The sequence below is a fragment of the Chroicocephalus ridibundus genome, chromosome 1, assembly GCF_963924245.1.
Source record: "Chroicocephalus ridibundus chromosome 1, bChrRid1.1, whole genome shotgun sequence".
NCBI lineage: Eukaryota > Metazoa > Chordata > Aves > Charadriiformes > Laridae > Chroicocephalus > Chroicocephalus ridibundus.
In genome coordinates, this window is record NC_086284.1 from 33,738,049 (window position 1) to 33,760,502 (window position 22,454).

Sequence of the window (22,454 nt, forward strand, 5' to 3'; positions counted from 1 at the left end):
GTAAACAGGGGGCTCCTTATCCCTGACAAAGAGTTTTTGTTACTGAAAAGTTACTGTAAGACATACACTCAGCGATAAACAAACATAACTGAAATACCATACGTTTATACAGTATAGAAGCAGGTACAAAAGCACTTATCTGGCCTACAAAAAAAACACCCACCCAAAACAAAACCCATGCATTTATGCATGCAATAACTTAAAGCAGGAAGTAGAGAGACAAAAACTCACTTCCAATGACATACAATTTGGCAGTTTGACAAGATACTGTTATCCCCTTAAAAACTTGAAAATTGAACATATATCTGGAAAAAAAAACACTCCACATTAGAATGTTTGTTTGGCACTTACTTTGCTTCCTAACAGGCATTAATTCTATCTTCCACAAAAAAGTTAACTATGGAATGGCTCAAGTAACACAGCAATAAGGATAGAAAGAGCAATAAAAGCTTACGACAGTTATTCAGGACTGTGGTGCAGATAAAATAAGCAAGACCAAAAAAAAACCCAAAACAAAACAAAACTTCATTCTACCCATTTCACCAGTTTTGCTTCACTACAAAGATTTACAAAACTACAAAGTTAGAGAGCACAATCCCATCCAAGGAAGAAGCAGCAGGGATACAGCTGCAGAATGTAACCCAAGCATTATTTACTTTTGTATTTAAGGAGACAGCCACATCAAATTTGCCCCAGTTCAGCAAAATTGTACAAAATTAAAGTACTGCAGGTACTTCTCCCTGAATTCCAATATATTTTTTTCCCCTTATGGGCAACCTTTAAACATTCTTACAAAGTATTTGCAATGCAGATATTGCAATGCTGCGGGATGAAAAGCAGAAGTTCAAGCTACCTAGAAATAGAACAGGACTAAAATGAGAGTCCTGTAGCTGCGGTATGACCACCAAAACACTGGACAACATAAAGACTGAGAAGGAAGGATTCCCAGAAAACCATTTCACTGTTTTTTGTTAAAAGTGTTACTAATAATCAGAGCAGCCTCAAGGGAAAAAAAGACTAAAAAAGTATATCACGTTAACCAAGTCTTATTTCTGTGGCTAACTCTGTACTTGGGACCAGTGCAGACACAGGCAAAATATTTTTATACTGCAGCAACAGAGCTGCAAGCTCCACTGAGCCCAGGCTATAAAACCTGTGCTGTTTATTACAGCTCTAAATCTATAGCCAGCGAGGTCATGACACATCCTCTGCTTCTGTAGCTACACTGGTAACCGTACATGACCTCCGCATGAACAGAAACCACAACAGTGACAACAGGAGAGATACATAGCACAAGTCGACACCTGAAACAGGACTAGGCTTACTTAAATGACTACTTCTTGCTAATGTCCCCTTAATGCTGAAAGGAAGGTGGAAACACGGTTACGAAAACTAATATTAAGCATATGATTCACTTCTAACCTTAACAGCCATTATACATCTAGTTTTGGTTTGTCATCGAGACAGATGTTCTCTACAGTCAGTGGAGAGAAGCACCTTCAGAAAGTGAATAATCCCATTGTAAAACACCCGTTTAAGATAAATAGAATTAATTGCTTTCTGGAAATGCAGCTCTGTCTCAAGTATAGAGGGAGCCCAAATACCTAAGTTACAGAAGTCTAACAATGTAGGACTCATATCCCCCTAGTAAGAGAAACTGCACACTTTAAAGCAGTAGATGAAGTAGAGAGAAACTTAAATCCTTAATCAAGAATGACATCCAAATTTCACAGAATGAAAACTCCACATAGTTGGTGTGTCTTCGGTAATCCCTTTGGTCGTGTTTGTACTTGAATCAAAACAGCATCTTAAGGGTTGGGCTGACTCAGTATACCTGCAACCGATAAATCCATTAATACTGTGCTAACGTAACCAGTATCTTACAACCCTAGCGAGTGTTTTGTACGGTTAGTGAGTGCCTACCAAGAAGTGAACGCACTGCCAACACAGACAAAAGCAGGAAACACAGGACCTCAGCTTTAAGTGCTCTGGTTTCTCTTCCAGTAGCCTAGAGGATTTGCTCAGATGGTAACACCCAAGCATGAATAACAGCTTGAGTCATCTTCACGATAAAAAGGAGAGGCAGGGAAGATTTTCAAAGTGATGGTGCAGACAGTGAAGACTATCATTTGGTATTCTTCCTGTTTTTTCAATTTGCCTTCAGCTGTTAAGGCAGATAAAAGTTCCAAGCCTCAAAAAGCACAGTACGATTTCTATAAAAGGAAACTCTCCAGGAGTGCTAGAAAGGCATGGAAGAAACACTCTTACATATTTTATTTATGCATTTATTAAAAAGTGTGCGTGTGTGTGTGCATACATGCTCAAACTAAAAGAGCACATAAACATATATATGCATATTTATGTGATACTATATGGTATATTCACAAATACCCAAAAAGCAACCATTTTACAGACTTCTAAGAATGCACCTTTAAGATAAAGGCAAAATCACAGAAGGCTTTCCACAGCTGTGACAACTGAAGTGTCAGAGCTAATTCATGACCTTAAAAAGAAACCCCAATAAGCACATGCAGCAGGACCAGTACGGTCCTTTAGCACTATCATGCCAAGCAGCGGTGGTGGCAGTGACCTCCCTCTCATCACACACGCTTCTGGAACACACTCATGATGCAAGCAGAAATATATTTAGTATGTACAGACAGAAAACCTCAAATCAATTCTCAGTTCCTTCTTTAAGGTTAAAGCTGCACCCTCCTAACGTAACATTTTCGAAAGGAGCATGGCGAGCACGTGAAATGGCATAGTTCGGTGACCCTTAGCACGCTTTTCCTCCCTGTAAGAAAAACTCTAAAAAAATGCCACGTTAGAAATCATTGTCCACAGCAACCTCCACGCTGAGACAGGATACTAGGTGCCTAAAATCCAGGAGATCACAGGAGATGGGGGATGTCTGCGATTCCTGAGGTGCCTGTCTTTACACCAGTGAAGTTCCCCAGGTGGTTCATATCTTGCCAGTGAGCATGCCTGCAAACGTCATCATTCTGGATAAGCCGCGCATTTTTTTGTGCCTAAGGCTGTCCCTCATTTACAAATTAGGTATTCCTATATCTAAGGAAAGGCAAAATTTAGTAGGCATGAAAGGAGTATGTCTGACATACACTAGCTTTTCTAAGAGAAACCGGATGCCGTGCAGAAACACGTACAATTCCTGGAGCCTAGGGGAGAGACGGCGAGGGAACGCGTGACTCATCTGCCAGCGCTGAAGTCACTCATGTGGTTGAACTCACGACTACATCTGTAGTCAGTAACACAACAAGCCGTGGCCTGTCCTAAGGCCTTGAGGGCAAGTGGCAAAGCACAGCTTGCACCCACACAGCTAGATGTTCTCCACTTCTAATCCATACCAGCAGTTGAAAATAGTCCCTGAGCTACATCATGCCCCAAATCTTGCCTAGGCATTGTCCAGAAGAGTGCTGACAAATGCCAAAACATGCCAGGGAACACACTACCAACGAAACACCACCTATGACTGTAGGGCAATAGTCAAGCCCAAACTATTGTCCCTATGAGGCTAGTAGTACAGAGGCAGCCCCAAAACCCAGTCCTTGCCACCTGGCCTTACTTGGCTGCCTATCAACAAAGTTTTAGAGTCACTCTTCTAATACAACAGTAAACAATTTATCCAGTAACCTATTGTATAAAGTGCTGACAGTATGACCATTCCTACTTCTTCCATAGTCATAGAATCATTCGGGTTAGAAGGGACCTTAAAGATCACCTAGTTCCAAACCCCATACCATGGGCAGGGACACCTCCCACTAGACCAGGCTGCTCAAAGCCCCATCCAACCTGGTCTTAAACTGGTCTTCCAGTTTTAAAAGGAATGACTTGAGACATCGAAATCAAAGAGAGGACTTAAAACTACATGTAGAGTTAGACACCTACCTCCAGAAGAGGTGCAGCACTTTAGACACAAACCTAATAGAAAACATTACTGAGAAAGATACATACCACAAGAAAAGATACTAACTGCCATTCCTAGATGCTGAATTCATTCTTACAAGGAGCACAGAAACCTCATTTGAAATTGTACACTGCACCCAAGGAAACGGGCCCTAAGCTCTCAAGTACAGTGAGCTTCACAATAACTGTGTCCTTGTACAATCAAAGACTAGGAGGCCGCAGAGTTAAGCTTCTACTATATCAAAGTACTAAGAAGTACTTGCTTACCTGTAACTTCTTACAGCTTCACCCTGACCTGGATTTGTCTAACATTTTTTAAGCACATCTTACATATACCTATTTAATATTTTTCTCCTTACTTCACAATCAAAGTAGGTCTGCTGTTATCCCATCTCAGTGAGTTTGTCATATTAATGCAATAAAATATATTCTTTGGAAATACATGGTTTTCCTCAGGAAGGCATTTCTGCCACAATGAACTGCATAATTTAAAACCAACAGAAGCCTTTGGTGTTGGATGAGATATCCGAGTATAAACATTAACTACATAGTTAGTTGAGAAATACTTATTGCAAACATTGAGTTATGTTAAATCAATGATATGTGATAAAACAGTACTGTAGATTTCATTGCAAATTGACAATAGAAACTGCAGAGAAGAAGCAGATGATAAAGAAGCAGCATTATGTAGCACAGTTTATGCAATGCTACATGGAAGAAGTTATAAATAAAGCGAAGCGCACTTGCCTACTTCTGATCATATTTTAACCATTAAGAGAAGTAACCTTGTAGAGCCATCTTTGTCTTGCATCGGTCGTTAAAACTCTAAACCACATTACAACTCTAAATCACAACACATTTCAATACTGGTGTTCCTTCTTCCTTTGAAAAATACAAACACCAATTAGGACAGCAAGTGTTAAAGAGCAACACAGCTAAGGAAGGCTACAGTGTCAACAGCTGTAGTGCAATGCGGCTTGGTTCAACATCTGTTTGTCCCTCACAAACACACACACACACACAAACCCCAGTTGAAGCTAGCAGACCAAATCAAACTGCAAATGAACTCCCTTTAGCCTGACACAATGCAAAAGCTACCAGGGAACTTTTAAAACTGCAGTCCTATGAGGAATATCCCTTGGACTTCTAGTGCTCCTCTGGATGAGTTCACAAGTTAACAACAGAATATTTTGCCATCTGTAGAGCTAACCAGGTAAGCATGGCTGTGTTTCTTTCTCTAGCCTGCCTTACCGGGCTGGCATGAATTATCTTATCTCTGGACAAGGTTGCAGTTGGTCTGCAACTCCAATGCAGAAGAACAAGACCCTTTCACTATCCCACCACTGGGCAGCTAAAGCTTGAGGAAGCAAAAGGGTTTCACACATCTCATCTCTGGCCCACCAAAGGCTGGCTTGCAGAAAAAGAATTTTGCAGCATTGCCCAAACTATTTTAAGTAGGCCAAATGTGATGATTTAGAACATGTGTAAGCTCCATGCTCTTCACCTACTGTACATGTGAAAAGGCATTTGCAGGAAGCACATTCTCTAAGCAGCAGTATGAAAGAAAGCTAATACCAGCCTGTTCCTCCCGGTTCACAGCTTATGGGCAGAATGCAAGCTGAGAGGCAGGGAAACACAAATGTATTGCCTTGCAGATACAGATAACAAAGACGGATACTCCATAGGTGTTTACTTTCTTGAATGACACAGAAAAAAAAAAAAACAAAAACCAAGCAAACAAACCAACCCCCCAAAAAACCCATAAAACAAAACAAACCCAAACCCAAGTCACACTGTTCCCAGAAACAGAGGCATTTCAGATATTATAGATGTTTCATTTTCAAAGTTGATCATGAGAATTGATAGACTTTGTATTCAATTTGCTTGCGCTGAAAACCTGCTCTTTCCTGCTTCTTCCTAGCTGTAGCAAGCAGTCACACTTGAGTCAAAGATGTGAGATGGCAGCTGATAGGGCTTTCTCTGAGGGAAATTCAGACGTTCTGGAATTCGTTCACACAACCTTAATTGAGATATTCAAAACAATTACTTTTTTGGCTGGCCATGAGAGAGATCAATTTGACAAAATTATGAAAAAGGCTGAGCGTGAACTCCCAGGCTGGCAGGTAGCAAGCTACCCTCATTTCATAGGAAACAGATTTTAACTATGTCAGGGTTTAAATCATATTGATATAAATATGGTAAAAATGAATCAAAGGCTACAGGCACCTTTATTTTTGAGTCTAAAGTAATTTCGATTCCCTTTAAATAAAGTTACAAAATTAAAATAGTCTGCAAAATACTGCGGTGACATGAAGCATAAATGTTCTATAGTAAAGAAAGAACATCGTGCAGTATATTTCTATTTTGCCAATAAAAATTATGCAGCATTGTTACCATATTCTAAACTGACCTCCATACAATCTGCACATGAAAGCATCATAATCTCACTGGCAGATAACATCCGAGTAGATAAAAGGGGATTCTTTCTTCAGGGTTCAATAAGGATTTAAGGAAAAGGAAGTATTTTCCACATGATTTAATTAGTATGGACACATGCCCCTTTTCAAAATTAAGAATTATTGGGAAGAAACCAACATTTTTCCACCCTTTATTTTGTCTGGCTATGCTTTTTTTGTTAAAAGAAAGGATGACCTAGAAAAGTTCTATCTCCTGCCTAAAGTACAGATGACTAAATCAGCTAGCTATGCAAAAGCAATAAACATATTCACAATGACTAGCAAAGCAGTGATATATTATCTTCAAATACCGGTAAGAAACAGAATCCTTCACATTCATTCGATACAGCTTCCAAAGTCAGATAAAGGTCAGATGCATTTAAGATTTTCTTTCTTCAGAGAAATCATGCAAGGCTTTTTCCCCCTCACAAAAGCTCTGTGACAAGTAAAACTACCATAAATTCAAGCTATTCTATATTCAATTGCTCGGTCCCTTTAAATCTCGTATTGAAGTCTTGCTTCCTAAAGCAGTCAGGAGAATGAGAAAAGACTGGATAAATACGGACCTGACTTTCCAAAGAGCAGACAAGCCTTGTATGGAAATGTACTACCTGTGGGGGAAGGTAAGAACTGAACAAAAATACACGGCAAATAATTGGGGGAAATCAGAGTTGCATTATGCAAATATTTGTAAATACACATTTTTCAAATCTTTTCTATTTACCAAGCTCAGTTTTTCTTTTTTTGCATAAGAGTTACTCATTCCATGCTTCTCTTCATTTTAACACTTTTCAAAAAAAAAAAAAATTCTCTAGCTGTATTAGGAAACTTGAACCTTCTTGAGATTCTTTTTTTTTTTTTTAATTATCAGCAATTTGTTTAAAATTAACCCAAAGCAATCACTTATGGTGAGATAGTCTGTATGACTAAGCAGAAGTCATCTGGCTTTTCTCTCCTGCTTTATCGAGTGTTTGGAGGTAAGTTTACTAGTATGAACTACACTCTCTAATTGCCTACCCCTTCTTGAGGGAATTACTAATTAAGCAGACACTTTGTAAATCTTGTACACAATGACATGCTGACAATATCCAAGTAGTGAGAAAACATCCAGGTGAGGAACTGCAAAGCAATATGGTAAACTACTCCTTTGTTCACTAGTTGAACCTTTCTGGACCTCAACAGCCTTGCAAGTCAGCCATGGAAGCATTTTCTCCTGTTGCTAATAGGTTCCACTTTTTCGACTAAACCAGCCAATGTTTAGGTGTGAAGTACAGGCGGATTTTCTGCACAAGAGGACTCATGGCTTTACATTTCTACATGCAGCCTTACAACATATGGGCCTCAGGTCCTTCACTGCAGTGACCCAGAGACTCAGCAAGAAATTTTAGCATAGATAATGCCCCAACCCTGGAAATATTCAAGGTCAGGTTGGACAAGGCTGAGCAACCTGATCTAGTTGAAGATGTCTGTGCTTATTGCAGGGGAGGTTAGACTAGATGACCTTTAAAGTTCCTTTCCAACCCAAACCATTCTATGATAACGTTTCACTACTTCTCATCTCCTGAGCCACTGCTATGCAGTCTGCTGCTCACGAGCTGCAGCCTTTCCTTTATGGGCAGCTGGAGGAGACAACGGAGGCCAGTGCAGAATCACAGCGTGCCTGTACACAGGCTCCAACTGCCCATAGCTGACTGCCACCGCTTCCCTCAGCTTTTGAGGAAACCCTGCTGTGCCCTCCAGTGACAAACCTCTGGAGACTGCAGAGAGATCCAGGAGAGACATGACACACAGGTCAATGAAGCAGAAGGGCCCTTGGATATGTGTACTGCACATCTCTCTCTATCCCCTCCACTGTGCTCCACTCCACATATACTGGCACTACATGATCGCTGTATGTCCCTTCCAACTTAACTATTCCATTCTATTAACATTCAAATCAGCTATAAGCGCCACCTCAAACCAGTACCAAACATATACCTCTGGCAATTCAAGACAGATTCAATACATTAAAATACATTCAAACAGAACACTCAGAAAACTTCCAATAATCCTGTGCTTGCTGTTGACGTTAAAATTTATTTCACAGAAGCTTGCAACTACACCTGTCATCTTTAAAGACACAACACTTTGCATTTCCCAGTCCAAAAGCCCAAGTCCAAATCAGATTATCTGCAGGCACTGCTGGAATTACTGGGTAGAAACCGATACATACGATTTATTGCTGATCAGTAAGCTGACTTCAAACTGGTTTGCAGAAGGTATCAGGAGCCTCTATTTCCTTGTAGAGTGTCAAACTTGGGTATCTGTACCTCTGCCTTTTGTCCTCAATGTTACATTTCTTAAATAAGCGCTTTTCACAAGCCTGCAAGCTTCTTAAAATACTGCCTACCTCTTGAGACACTGCCTGATTTTCCCTGTTTCTGTATGCTGTGGTAAAAGGCTCTCAGCCTCAAGTGCTTTCAGGCAGTCTTATTCAAAGAACGGCAAAACCATGAAGAAATTTATACAGCAATGGAAAGGCCACGTGCGTTTCCCAAGACACCAAACAAACATGTAAAGGCATTACAGAGGGAAAGATTTACACTCTGGTAGAGCAGCTACAGCACTGCACCAGAAATCCTGGGGCACAGAGTGCCAATGTGATGAGCGTGGAGCTGGATACAGAACTCTTGGCTCCCCCAATGGAAAGGTCCCCTTCACAACAGGGCATATTCAGGGCCTGACATGTGCCCATGGAGCATGTTGGCAAAGGAAATCAAGTGGCAAGGGCTAGTTGGCACAAGGTGGTCCACCAGGTTCAGTCTGAAGGATGGCAACTGCTTCCATACATCCCCGGGGCCAGCGTGCTTCTCCCAAGCTAGAAAACCGAATATGGATGGGGCTCTCACTGCTCAGGAACAGCAGCGTTCCCTGAATCCAGGAGTATAACCCCAGAATCTGGTAAAATATCACTCATACTAGAAAACTGCTGGCTTTTCACTCTGAAGTCATACACATACCAAGCGCAGATTACCCTGAAAAGAAAACTTGCTTCATGATTAAACTATCCCATTAGCTACGGCATACTATGTTTTTTAAACTTCCCAGAACTGTAAGATACGGCATGGGTTCTTCAGCAGTTACTTTATGTCTCTCTGGTTAAAATAAGAAGTCTTTATAGTGTCCTGTTTTGTGGCATTAATAGCATACCTCTGTTTTATAAGTAACATAAATATAAAGAAACAATGTTTGATTTACTGAGATCCAGCCTAAAAAAATCCAATCCAAACTCCCAGCACTTTATTTTAATGGCATCCAAAAATACTAAAGTGACTGAAGTGCAAATGACAATGTGAATCAATATTTTAAGTACCATTAGCAAACACATCAGATGCACAGAACTAAGGTCCTATTGCCAAGTGGGAAGAGCAACTGGATAAAAATTAACTTACAAATAAAGAATAGAATTTATTGCCTTGTCTTTGGCACCAAAATACTGTTTAAGGGTATTACCGTTAAGATTCATGCCAGACTAGTAAAATGATGCTGGCTTACAATCACATAAATCAGCAGAGCTATGTTAACTTCTTCCTCTGATATATTCTTTTTTTCAAAACCTGAAGACACGCCAAAACTAATCTCATTTTGCTCTTGTAATTTATTTTGCTAGAAATAAGTCTCAGCAAGACCACAAACTTATTTTATAGAGTTGGGTGCGATTTCCCTTTTCTAGATATGCATGTTACACAAGGACAAATACTACTTTAAAGCATTACTTACAGATTGCCAAGCAAGAGACTCCATAATTCGATGCTCACAGCGTTCTAGATGCTTTATCATTTCCCTTGTTAGGCTTGGCTCCGCTTTAATAAAGCTTTCAATCACCTTGTAGAAGTCAAAAGCTTTTAAATCAAATACACTGAGAATCCATGGGAAGGACAAGTCTGTTTCAGCGCTGGTACCATCACTTTGTGAAGCATTTCCTGCGGGGAAAAAGGACTAAAATTATCAGGAGTATTACATTCTTTCATTTTTGATGATTTTGCCTTTTCCTATTTGTTGAATCATTGCTAGTTCAGAAATTTCAGTGAGTGCTTTTTTTTTTGGCTATTTACTGTATTTTACGTATTAGAAAAAATGGCAATAATTATCAATAAATAACAACGCTATTTAGGATTTTAGATTCAACTTACTGCCATATGTAGCCATGACAACCTCAACAGCACATGCCAGAAGAGATGTGTGGAAGACGTTATCATTCAGAAGTTTGCTAAGGAGAAAGAAAGTAATTAATACTTATCCTAACACTAAAACAGCAGACTTCGATAACAAGTTAGGGACACATACCTGAAATTCTGCACTGAGAGGCGCTCTTCCTCCTGAAATATATAAACCAAACTTGTGAATATTCTTAGTATTTACAAATGCAATGCCAGTACTAAGCTATCAGTACTAAACTTACCGACTTGAGCATAGACTCCATTACTCTGTAATACAGACGTACTCCAAGTTTGTATCTCTGTTAGAAAAGAAGAAATTCAACAATATTAGAAGAAGTTTTAACAGACCACAACAGGCAGACTCTCATGTTTTAATGGTTCAGAACATTTCCATTTTTAGAAGAGCCACTATAAAGAAGTCACTGTCCCTAATTCCATTCGCTAATAGCACTGGAGAGGCCTCAAAGGCTACTAAGGTTTGGGACTACCCCAACCATATGAAGACTTAATCAAGGGTTTATGCTCATTTACAGCTAACAGGACTGACAAACAGGAGCCTGTCAAGTACAAACTTGGTTTGACCTGTTTTCCAAAATCCTAGATGAAAGCACAGCTGGCCTACTAGGAAGCGAGTCGTCTTTTGCAGTTTTAAGTTAAGTTACCTTAATGAATGCAAATACATGTTTCACTAAATGTATTTTGCCCAGCAATTTTCCCATTCTTCATTAAAGGATTTCCAACATATTTCCACCCAGCTTCTATTGCTCCTTATACATTGAGAACAATTTGTTGAATACTATCTTTACAGTGCTTTAGAAAAAAAATACCTGTCCATCCCTTAAGCTGAAAAGAATATTGCTACTTTTTACCATTATTGATCTATGCTGAAGGAGGACAGTCAGTAAGTCAAGTCTCACATTAGCTGCTACCAACAGAGTTCAAATGAGTAATACTCAACAAGAATGCTAGCTACCTGTGAGCCAATTTCAGCACATCCTTGTCCAACTGCTTCAGCAAATTTCTTTTTGAAGATGTGGCCAAGACTTTCCACTCTTCTCAGGATACTATCCGTAGGGTTCACTGTGCAATTCTAATAAAGTACAGGAAAGAGGGCAGGGGAAGGAAAGGCAAAGAAAGGACATTTTTTTTTCAAAAAAAATGTTGATGATTTAATCACATTTGTCCTGCTTCGCTTTGTAACATCTCTCGGTCAGCTCATCAACATAAATAGAAGCGGAGTATTTAAAAAACAAGACAGAATCATTGTATACCCTCAACAGTTTCCAGTAACTACAACTTCTTGTCTGACATGCAAGTAACTGCAACTAACCCAACTAATATGTGAATAGTAACATCAACGTTAGTGTCTTTAAAGTTAGAAATATGCTTAAGTTGCTGAATGTGGACATGAGATCTTCTGAGTACATCCTCCTTCTCTTCTTTGTCTCCCTTTTATATCCCCTTATTTTTCCACCTGATACATACATAAATAAATCTTAATATTTAATGCAGTAACAAAAAGATTTAAGAACTTATAAGGTTCCGGTACACATGAGTTAGATAGATAGAAGTGCTTTCTAAAATGAGTTATTACATTTAAGCCATCCTAATTAAAATGTACTTCTTCAAAAAAATGGTAGTTAATAAAGGAGTTCCTCAAAACACATGCATCAGATCTATAGTTACATATTTTACTTGAGTGATAATTCCAAGAATCTTTCACAAATCTTCCTTCTAGTCACTTACATTGAAATATACGATGAGAGTATCCGAAGGTTTATCAGTTGCTGAGTTTAAAATCATAATCAATTGCTGAATGTTATTCATTGCAGCTCTAGAAAAATACAGTAAAATGCATAATAAACATTACAGTTGGCTTGACAGTTTCAAAAAAATGAACAGCAATTCTACAAACAAACAAAAAAATTATTATTTTAGTTCTCACACCAGTTATCAAACAACCTGCTGGGAAAAACTGTTGTACTGTGTTAACCACTGTGAATTTTAATAATCTAATTTATCTAATCATCTGATTATTAGAATTATTAGAATCCATAATAAATAACCAAAAGAACATAAATTAAGTAATAAACACTAACAAGGACTATTAAAAGCAACAAAATGGTGGAACTGCAATCCTTGTATGTGAAAATATTCCAGTTAAATCAAGGAAATCCCAGATGCCTTGAAAAACTCACATTTTTCATAGCCAGAGCTGTCAACATTTCTATTGGCAACAGCATGAGAAAAGAGAGTCTTCTCCCTGGATCTGAATCCAAAAGTTACATTAAAACTTAAATTCTAACTTTAATTCCAATTCCTTCTATTTCCAATAGAAAGGCTCCAATTTCTGCAATCCTTATTCTACCTGCTATATCTGTAGCTAAGTTAGAAGGATCTTAAATATAAAATCTTCTTAACTTTTGAAGTATTATGGGTGGGGAAAAGGATGCAGGTATTAAAGAACTTTTCCAGTGTTCTGTATTGTCTAAATGAATAACATTTTATTAACTTGGATGTACTGAAGTATGCCTCCACGTACAATCTTACTGGCATTACCTTACAGTTACAGAGTACAAAAAAAAAGCCCCACAAAAAAAATGACTGACATTAAAACTATTTCTATCTCTACTTAATGCCTAGAATTTTCTCGATGAACAGATTCAAAACCCACAAGTAATATCCACTCATTCACATCCAATATCTTAATGCAGTAAACTACTAAAGCTAGCCCAAGTAATAGCAGTATTTCAGAAAAGCTATAATAATTTAAAGAATTAAGAATACATTGAAGACAAATGCATAGGATCCTGTTGTTTATTCCACAAAGTTAAATGTTTTGTTAGGGTGAGTGTATATCTCTCTGTAGAAAGCATTTTTCAGTTTCTCTTCTAGAACTGAAATCCTGATAACAAACATTTTTCATGACTTTTAGAAAGATCATTATTTTAAGATAACAGAATATGGCCTCTTCTCAAATAGCATGTATTATCCAGGAGGTGACTGAAGTATCTACAGGTGGGAAAAGAAGAACAATAATGATCTTGTCATACAGGACAAGAAGATATGTGCGTGAGCTAGCATCTAAACAGCCCCCATTTCCAACTTTGGGGGATATCATGTATTGTTGTGCCTTTATTATTTGCACATACATACAGAACTAGTAATATATGCAGTAAGTCCATAAGCGTTAACATGGCCTGGCTTTTTATTTTTTCAAACATATTTCAAGTTGTGTATTAAGCAACAGCATTAAGTTTCTATTCATTCAGAAAGGCTAGTGTATTAATTTCTCTCCTACCATCTAAGAAGCAGTTTGATTCTTCCGGTGGTATTGTACTTTCTGAATTTGTCATTGTGGGTTTCGGTGGTTTTTTGGCTTGTTTGTTTTAAATTTCTGTGCTATTTAAATACAATTTGGCTCATATCACTCAGAAAAATAAGTGGAGAAAGAAGAAAAATATGTTCAATCATTACAACTGTAATAGTGCAAAGATGGTGGTTTTTTTTTTAATCTACTTTTTAGAGGGTTTTGATAAAAATCACGTCTAACAAAACTCTACTAGTAATAAGGAAAAGTATAAGGACAGTGGAAAAGACTTAAATGAAAACACACAACCCATTCTCATTATGCTCTGAACTAGTACTTACACCCATTTTATCTACTGCTTCCTATATAAATGAACAGATAGAAATCCACCGATGAAACTTATTAGATTCTCACCAATTTCAGGGGGTTTTAGAGCTTTCTGCCTATGTCCAGAAAGAAAACCTTATAAGAAGATTAAAAGTAATAAGTACAGTGCTTTTAATATAACCTGTACGGGGTTCTACTTAATTCAGGGAGACTTAAAGAGACACTGTCCACTCTATGCTTATGCTCAAAGTTTTACTGCCATCTAGCGACAGTTCTATGGCTTTAGGAAAAACTGTTACTACAGCCCAAATCACTGCTGGTGAGTAAGTCCTCACTTGAACTGCCTTAAATGGCATCAGTTTTGCAAAAGTCAGAGAAAAACCCAAGTGTGGATGGAGAGAATCTAAATATCTCACTAGACCTCCTCTCAAGATCAAAGTTGGTTTAGCACATTTCAAATTTTTAGCAACGCAGAAACTTGGTATTCCTGGACTTATTTTTAAATAAGACTTCCATGTCAAGAACTTCAATGAAGCATCTTTCACAGTGTTAGAGGGCTTTAATTCTAGTATAACTGAAAAGCATCAACAGCTATCTATATTTGTCAAAAGTGGGATTTGTTGTCAATTGTTAAATGCACTGCATGTTTTAGATGGTCTAGTTCCTGGTAATGCACATTCAGTCTGGGCACTGAAATAAAAACTGATGCCTTTATGGCTAAAAGAGCATGACTGTCAGTTAAAAATTTGAGCATAAGACCAAAAGGGACCACTAAGGCAATCAAAAAAAGCCTTTCACAATCACAGGCAATTAAAAGGTCTTTCATATACTGATCAATATCTACCTCACATGCAGTCTCCTTTTATAATTTTTATGAAGACTCTTTTCCAAACCTTGCTGCTGTTGGCTAGAAAACAATTAGTTTCTGCAGGTGGCATTTAGTAGATTTATGGTGGATGCACAAGCCCAGACTCTAATTTATTCTTCCACATGCATATAAAGAACGTAGAAGTATTTTTAATGAAAACAAAAATAATTTTACTCATTTGAGAACACTGAAGTAATAATTAAGGGTATAATATTTTAACTTCTCTCATCTCTACAGCATGCTAAAATGAAAGGCATTTATACAGCAAACACAGAACAAGAACTTCACTGTCTGATTTTTTTAAACCTGACACCTTAAGAATGACTGCCTGTGTGGACATTTCTCTGTTTGACCACATAGCACATGGCATTGCCGTGACACAGCTGGTTGGCTCTTGAGCATCCAGGAATTTCTAAGTACCATCAGCCAAAAATGTACCGATTTTACCAAAAAGCTACATGGCACAATGGAAAGAAGGTACACGCAAGTCTCCTTTCCTTTGGTTAACTGAATTCAAGTTTGCGGTTTTTCTGCATTTGATCGTAGATCAAACAATCTCCAATTCAGAACACATTTCTATCGTATCTGCCCATTTTCCCCGATAGATCAAAATATGTTGGCACTCTGAAATGTTAATCTTCCCAATATAAGGGAAAAAAAAGTGTTGGTATTCTGAAATATTAATATTCCCATACAGAAAAAGCAATACTAAGAAGAAAAAGATTATGGGAGAAGAAATGCATGTGCATATACAATTTGTTATCAGGAAAGGAAGCCAGAAGATACAGAGCTGGAGCTGGATGGGAAAGGAAGATGGATGTATACCATGGAAGTATAAAGTTGCGTCTCACAAGAACGCATACAGCAATCTATTTTACAGACATCTTGCACTTTTTAGACAACTCAGTAAAAATCTCTGTTTTCCAACAACTTCACCAGAACTAAGGGCATTCAGCACCCCTCAGTACATGCTCACTGTTCATTAGTGACCAGAACTATAGACTGTTTTATAGGGGGGGGAAGAACAAACCACAACCAAACAAAAAAACCTAACAGTTGCTTTAAAATTAAAAATAATTACTCTAAAGATGAATATTTCTAGTTAGAATATTGGAAAAAAAAAAGAACACAGCTTAAAAGAAAAACTCATACCGAACAGGAGTCTGTGGAAGTATAAGATTAAGTTCCTCATCTGAATTGGTTTTTATTGGTGTCCTCTCCAACTGTGAGCTACAGAAATAGAAAACAAACTTATGAAGCACAAAGGTAATTAAGAAAAAAAAGTGTTTTCTATAAAGATGTATTAATCTGAAGAGAAAACTATGGAACAGATTGTTTTTAGAAGATCTAGATATCCAACCACTCCAGCTGCTAGAACAATGTAATTTAAATTCCCAATTAGATCCTGCTTTGAGCAGGATGTTGGACTAGATGGCCTCAAAAGTTCCCTTCCAACTTTTTTTCCTATAATTCTAGTTATAAACAGCTTAATTTATAGGTACAGCTGGTATTAGCTCCATTTTAATCCAAATTTAAATGAAGTCATTTTTTTAGCATAGATAAAGTCACGGATTCACATTGTGAGCTCACATCAAGTTACAGAAGTGTTGAATTGTCAGGAACCACTGGAATTTAAGTGTATGACTGAAAAAAAAAAAAAACCAAATAGAATCATGGAGTAGTTTGGGTTGGAAGAGACCTTTTAAAGGCCAACTAGTCCGATCTCCCCTGCAATGAGCAGGGACATCTTCAGCTACATCAGGCTGCTCAGAGCCCCGTCCAACCTGACCTTGAATGTTTCCAGGGACGGGGCATCTACCACCTCTCTGGGTAACCTGTGCCAGTGTTTCACCACTCTCATCGTAAAAAAAAAAAAAAAAAAATCTCTTCTTTATACCTAGTCTAAATCTACCCTCTTCTAATTTAAAGCCATCACCCCTTGTCCTATCGCAACAGGCCTATTTAAAAAGTTTGTCCCCATCTTTTTTGTAGGCCCCTTTAAGCAATGAAAAGCCACAATAAGGTCTCCCGGGAGCCTTCTCTTCTCCAGGCTGAACAACCCCAACTCTCTCAGCCTGTCCTCACAGAAGAGGTGCTCCAGCCCCTGATCGTTTTTGTGGCCCTCCTCTGGACTCGCTCCCACAGGCCCGGGACATCTCTATTACTGAACAGCACCAGGGAGTGTGCCTGGGCACTGGTACTCCCTGCCAAACCTTTCACGGCACGTTCCTCTCCTGTTCAAACTACCATTCCCCAAACAATTTGTGGGTACAGATCAGAAGTCAGAACAGGCTGAGGACCACTCCAAACAGGCAGCTTCCAAATGCCACCATCTGATTTTAGGAAGGAGGATATGGAAAGCGAGGACCCAAGCCATTCCATGCCACCTGGCCCCAGAGCCGTAACATTGCCTTGGACACATCTAAGCAACTAGCATGACATGGCCTCGGCCTCCTCCTCACAATTCCTCAGCTTCCCCCTTGACAACAAGGGCTTGCACAGAGTAAGAATTAAAGTAGAGCTGCCAAATCATTTCAGGTAGAGTCACAGCCATACATTTTCTAATTATTTAAGCTATAACGTAAAGCAAGTTTTAAAGCTATAACCAAGCAAGCAAGGGTTACCAGAAAGATCTTAGCTGGACTGCAAACCTAGGAGATCAACAGAATACAGAGATCTCCATTTAGAACATGCATCAAGGGAGCAAAGGGAGAAATCAATCCAAGTTCACATTTTCCATTATAAAATGAAAGCAGTAAAAGGAAATATTACCATGCTATGACATCAGGCTGTAGAGTTTCATCGTGATCCAGAAATAATCTTGCGTCTATATCTTTGTTGTTGAGATAGAGCTCATCATACTGTTTCGAGAGAACCTCAACCTCAAAAAAAACATTGAATAACCCCTTTATTTTTTAGGAACAAGTTTGACAATTTACTGAATAATATAAGCTAGTCCTACCTCACGAATACAATGCTGAATTGGTAACAGAATGACCTTGGAGCTCACAAAGTCACAAATAGCTGAAACATACCCACAGGAAAATTATCGTTCCCACATGCAAACAAAGATAATCTTTTAGAAGAGAAAACAATCCAAGATCATGAGACTTTTTTGAAGAAATGCAGGTCTCGACACTGTGAACGAGCTAAAAATAGCTAGTGGGAGACACAGACCCAGAAATCTAACTAATGTTTTTAGGCTTTTAGATTTTTCCTTCCAGAAGATAAAAGTGTCTCTAAGAGCAGGAAATGTAGCACGAGCGTCCTAAGAACAGCTGCCAGACAATCCACTAGGTCCCTGTCTCTGCTGGTTTGGAGATGAAGGCCAAGACCCGAACTCAAAACCTCCTGTTCTGAGTGTAAGAAAAATGTCTCCATTCCATATTAATATTTCAGTTGTGTTGGTTTTTTTAAATGCCTATTTCTACAAAAATATAGACCCTTATTTCATATCCACTTTGTCGGTTTTTAAATTACCATTAAAAGTTTCTTAGTTGATTAGATTCCATATGACTTTGTTTTGCATGGAAAAGTTTGTTGTTGGAGGTTTTTTGTTGTTTTGGGGGTTTCTCTAATTTTATTTTGAGGGAATAGCTAACTGAAAGTCTGCAATTTTTTTTTTAATCAGGGCCACATACTAACCTCATCTTCAAATCTGCTGCTGTGCTCCTGCGGAAGTAGGCAGGCACCTCAACTGTCTGTTCCCTGAGCCCTTAAACATACTAAGCGATGCTGTGCTTTAACAAACTCCTGCTATAAAAACAGGCAGCAGTGCATATGAACCCAAATTAGCCCCCTCCCAGTCCCAAGAAAAAATAATGCAAATACCTCCTAGACAGCTTTGCTCCTCATCTTTTCATTTTCCCTTTGCCAAATTAATTTGCTCCAAACCAATCTCATGGTTAAAACTTTGAGATTAGGACTATTAAATCAAAGATTATCTTTAGATTCCTATTACCACTTTATTTGTTTTATTTTAAAAGTTCATTATCTTTTCATTTTTCATTATCTTCCTAATGGCTTATGTGGGCCTTTTGCCTAAAGTATTTCAGTATTTCATAAACTTCTAGAAACTTCAGATTCTCTCTGCAAAAACCAGCAGCTCTTAAACAAAATGGCTGCACTGGGCTGACTGGGGAGAAAGCCTCAGCCAAAAATAAGAGTTCTGAATCAATCTATCTGTTCAGTTCATAAAGCCTGCCCATCAAACAAACCGTGAAGACAAATGAAATACCAACGGTAAGCCTCAAAAGCTTTTCTTGTTTTGGAAATAACATTAAAATTTATCGAAAGCTCAGTGTTGTTTTTTTTAATGAAAATTAAAGTCAATTTAAATGTCCCATATTACTAGCTACTGTATTGATGATCTCAGCTATGAATGATGGTTAGTTGGATTACATATATGAACTGACTACCTCTGTAACCTTCTACTTTGTTTTATAACATCCCCTCAGGCACTCAAGTTTCAGGAACAAGGATTGTGTGACTGGATTTTTCTTCAAATACATCCTTTTATACAATTTTCAACAGTAGAGCCTTAGACTGGTAATTTTGATACTATGCTTAAGTTGAGCAGCCTTGGATGAGAACCCTTATTGATTTGTGAATAAGCTGCATAACAACTTTTGCCTGGAAGCCCATACAGCCATACAGTATACCCATACAGTACGGGTATACTACATACACCCATAAATTAAAAAGTCTAAACAGACTCTTGATACCCTGAAATTCATTTTGGAAGAGATTAAGGTCTTTAGTAGGTCTTGTATCTTGTCCCCACCCAACCCACTATGAAACTGAACAGAACATATACTTGGCTGAATCTCACAGACGTTCAGTCTGATAAGCTCCAGAGCTGCTTATTTTCAGGTTACCAAATCTATTGGTGACACAGCTAAACCTACTCTTTCAAGAATGATGGATGTAAATACATTGCAAGGAGTTACGTACTAAGGTGCATTCTTGCATGCTATTGCAGAAAAGCAGTCTCCTGCATCCAGGTTACAACTCAGTAAGATGACAGTAATTCTACATGGACACAGCAGTCCAAACTCTGCCAGTTGTGAAACTGAGCCTAATCTTTCGGACCTCTCTCCAAGACGAGTACAGTAACATGTCTCAATTATATTTAAATTAAGGTGCGTAATTTAAAGACTGTATGCATTTATAGACTGACCTCAGAGACCTGATATTGTAATAGCTGTATTTTAGATTAACGGCCTCACCAAGATCATGGATATGCAACTCTTGTGTCATGTTTTGCTTTGAGCAAAAGCACTGGTTCAGCCTCAGGAAAGTAATTTATTGAATTCAAATGTAAAAGCTAAATATAGTCCATGAATACTGGAATCCCTGCTACACTACATTCCTGAAAAACAATGCATTTTCCTAGATGTCAGAACCTCCTATTAGCACTTCATCAATGTGTAAAGGGAATCTTAAGCAATTTGGCACGAAGTAAAGTACTGTTGTTGAACTCTCTTAAATTCCTCCAATTACCTCTGGTAGACCATTTGAAGTTACAATACCAATAGAATTCAAGAAAGGAATAAAGCTTGTGAAATACACATTTTTGACCTAAAAAAAAAAAAAAGAAAAAACACAATATTAGCAATGTACAGAGGCAGCCATGCATACACTGCTTTCACATCTTTAAATCAAGAAACTAAATGAGACACTTTTGTAACGCACTGTGTTTTGTTTTCAATAAAGCAAAAATGAAATTGCGTACATATCCAAAACATAGTATTACGTCAGCATGCAGCACATAATCCATTGCTGGAACATTACATGACTAAACTGGGAAAGAACTGCACTCCTCCCAGCCCTCTTATATTTCTGCTTCCAACATCTGCTTGGATATTCAAAAAGTCAGCCCTCTTTGCACAGGAACGGATTTATCAGCAAAGGAGAAGGAGAATGGGGTTAAGATCCCATGCAGAAGCAATGTGCTTGTTGGGTACATTTTCTTATCACGGGATGCAGCTGTGAAACCCCATCAGAGCAGCCCAGCGTCCACATGCAGTGATCAGTCTATAACTTCATACTGCATTCTTCACAGTTCAGTTTCCCCAGCAAAATTATTATCCATATCAAAGGGCTGGTTTGGGATTTTTTTGCTTTTTTAAACTACTTTCTAGAGAAACTACAGAATGTGAAGGTAAAATACCTTCACTACTGAACATGAGAGAACAGTTAAGCAGGCACAAGTATTGAGATTCAAAAAGACCATTAAAAAAATGCATAATCCAGATGGGGTTTAGCAGCAAGATCTAACAGACTTTAAAACACGGGCATTACCTCATCTAAATTACAATCATGCTCTTTACAAAGGACTTCAATAACTTTTGTATCTGTATCAGTTTGCTTTGAAGTACGTGTACTCCTGTTCTGACCTCTTCTTGGAGTTCGAGCTGAACCATTAACAGTCACTGCAGTCACAGCAGACTCTGGAAAGATAGTCAGAACCATCACAAGGTTAGAGTCATCTTAAGAAAGAAGAGATTTAAATTTTTATATGATTTTTCAGGTCCTCTTCTTAAATATTTCCCTTTTCATCTGTTCAGCTGGGTAAGAAACCTTCATTACAGAAAACTTATACAAAAAGAAAACTAATTTTTAAATTCCTTTATCAGCTTTTGGACATTTTGTTTTTAAAAAGCTATTCAACACAGAATTTAATAGCCCTTTTTGTAAGTAGCTTTGAATAAGCAGCTGTTTTGCAAAGCTAGGAAACCCTTATCTTTTCACAGTTCAGTAACTATTTTTTCTATTTTTATAGAAACGTAAAGCAAGGAGCTGAAAAAGTAACTTCACTCTACGTGTCTGAAGGTTAATAAAGTCAATGCAGGACTTAAGTGCTGGTGGGAACCTGGAATATGGTTCTGCTGGGAATTCCCCCTTTCCCCAAGTACTTCCAGGCAAACAAGTAGGAAAAAACAAGTCACCTTGAAGACGACATCAAAACCCCTTAATTCAGTGAGGTAAAAATACTTCATTTTGTTAAGCTCAAAGTAGACGGCTTCAATATTGCCAGCTTGAAATACGTGAATTATATAAACAACACACCTTAATACCATTAAATATTGTTGGTTTAAAACTGACACTGTAATCAGCATGCTGTTCTTATCTGTAACTTCATTTGTATTTCATAACTGTTCTGAGAGAATCTGACAAACTACACTGGTCAGGTGGCTGCATCTTAATCCCCTCAGCCTCAGTCAGATCAAAAGCTTGACATCATTTAACACAACGTGAAGCCTCTTGGTCACAAGGCTCTGAACAATACACTGTGTTATTTGCTAAAAGAATGAAGTGCTGTTTGACAGTTTACAAAGCACCTGCACACATCACACAGCTTCAAGTTA

The 22,454-nt window shown here is 38.2% G+C and overlaps 1 protein-coding gene across 2 annotated transcripts in view; it reads right to left on the reverse strand.

The window, feature by feature from the left end:
* The window catches only part of RB1 (RB transcriptional corepressor 1), an 83,797-nt gene that overhangs the window by 39,970 nt on the left and 21,373 nt on the right, over positions 1 to 22,454 (reverse strand). For both annotated transcript variants that reach the window (XM_063334288.1, XM_063334296.1), the window contains 10 exons: positions 21,388 to 21,536; positions 20,587 to 20,664; positions 17,857 to 17,966; positions 16,237 to 16,314; positions 12,326 to 12,413; positions 11,553 to 11,669; positions 10,822 to 10,878; positions 10,707 to 10,738; positions 10,553 to 10,629; positions 10,140 to 10,342 (listed from right to left, as the gene is read on the reverse strand). In XM_063334288.1, coding sequence (XP_063190358.1) covers positions 10,140 to 10,342; positions 10,553 to 10,629; positions 10,707 to 10,738; positions 10,822 to 10,878; positions 11,553 to 11,669; positions 12,326 to 12,413; positions 16,237 to 16,314; positions 17,857 to 17,966; positions 20,587 to 20,664; positions 21,388 to 21,536 — 989 coding nt within the window. The remainder of the gene's footprint in view (positions 1 to 10,139; positions 10,343 to 10,552; positions 10,630 to 10,706; positions 10,739 to 10,821; positions 10,879 to 11,552; positions 11,670 to 12,325; positions 12,414 to 16,236; positions 16,315 to 17,856; positions 17,967 to 20,586; positions 20,665 to 21,387; positions 21,537 to 22,454) is intronic.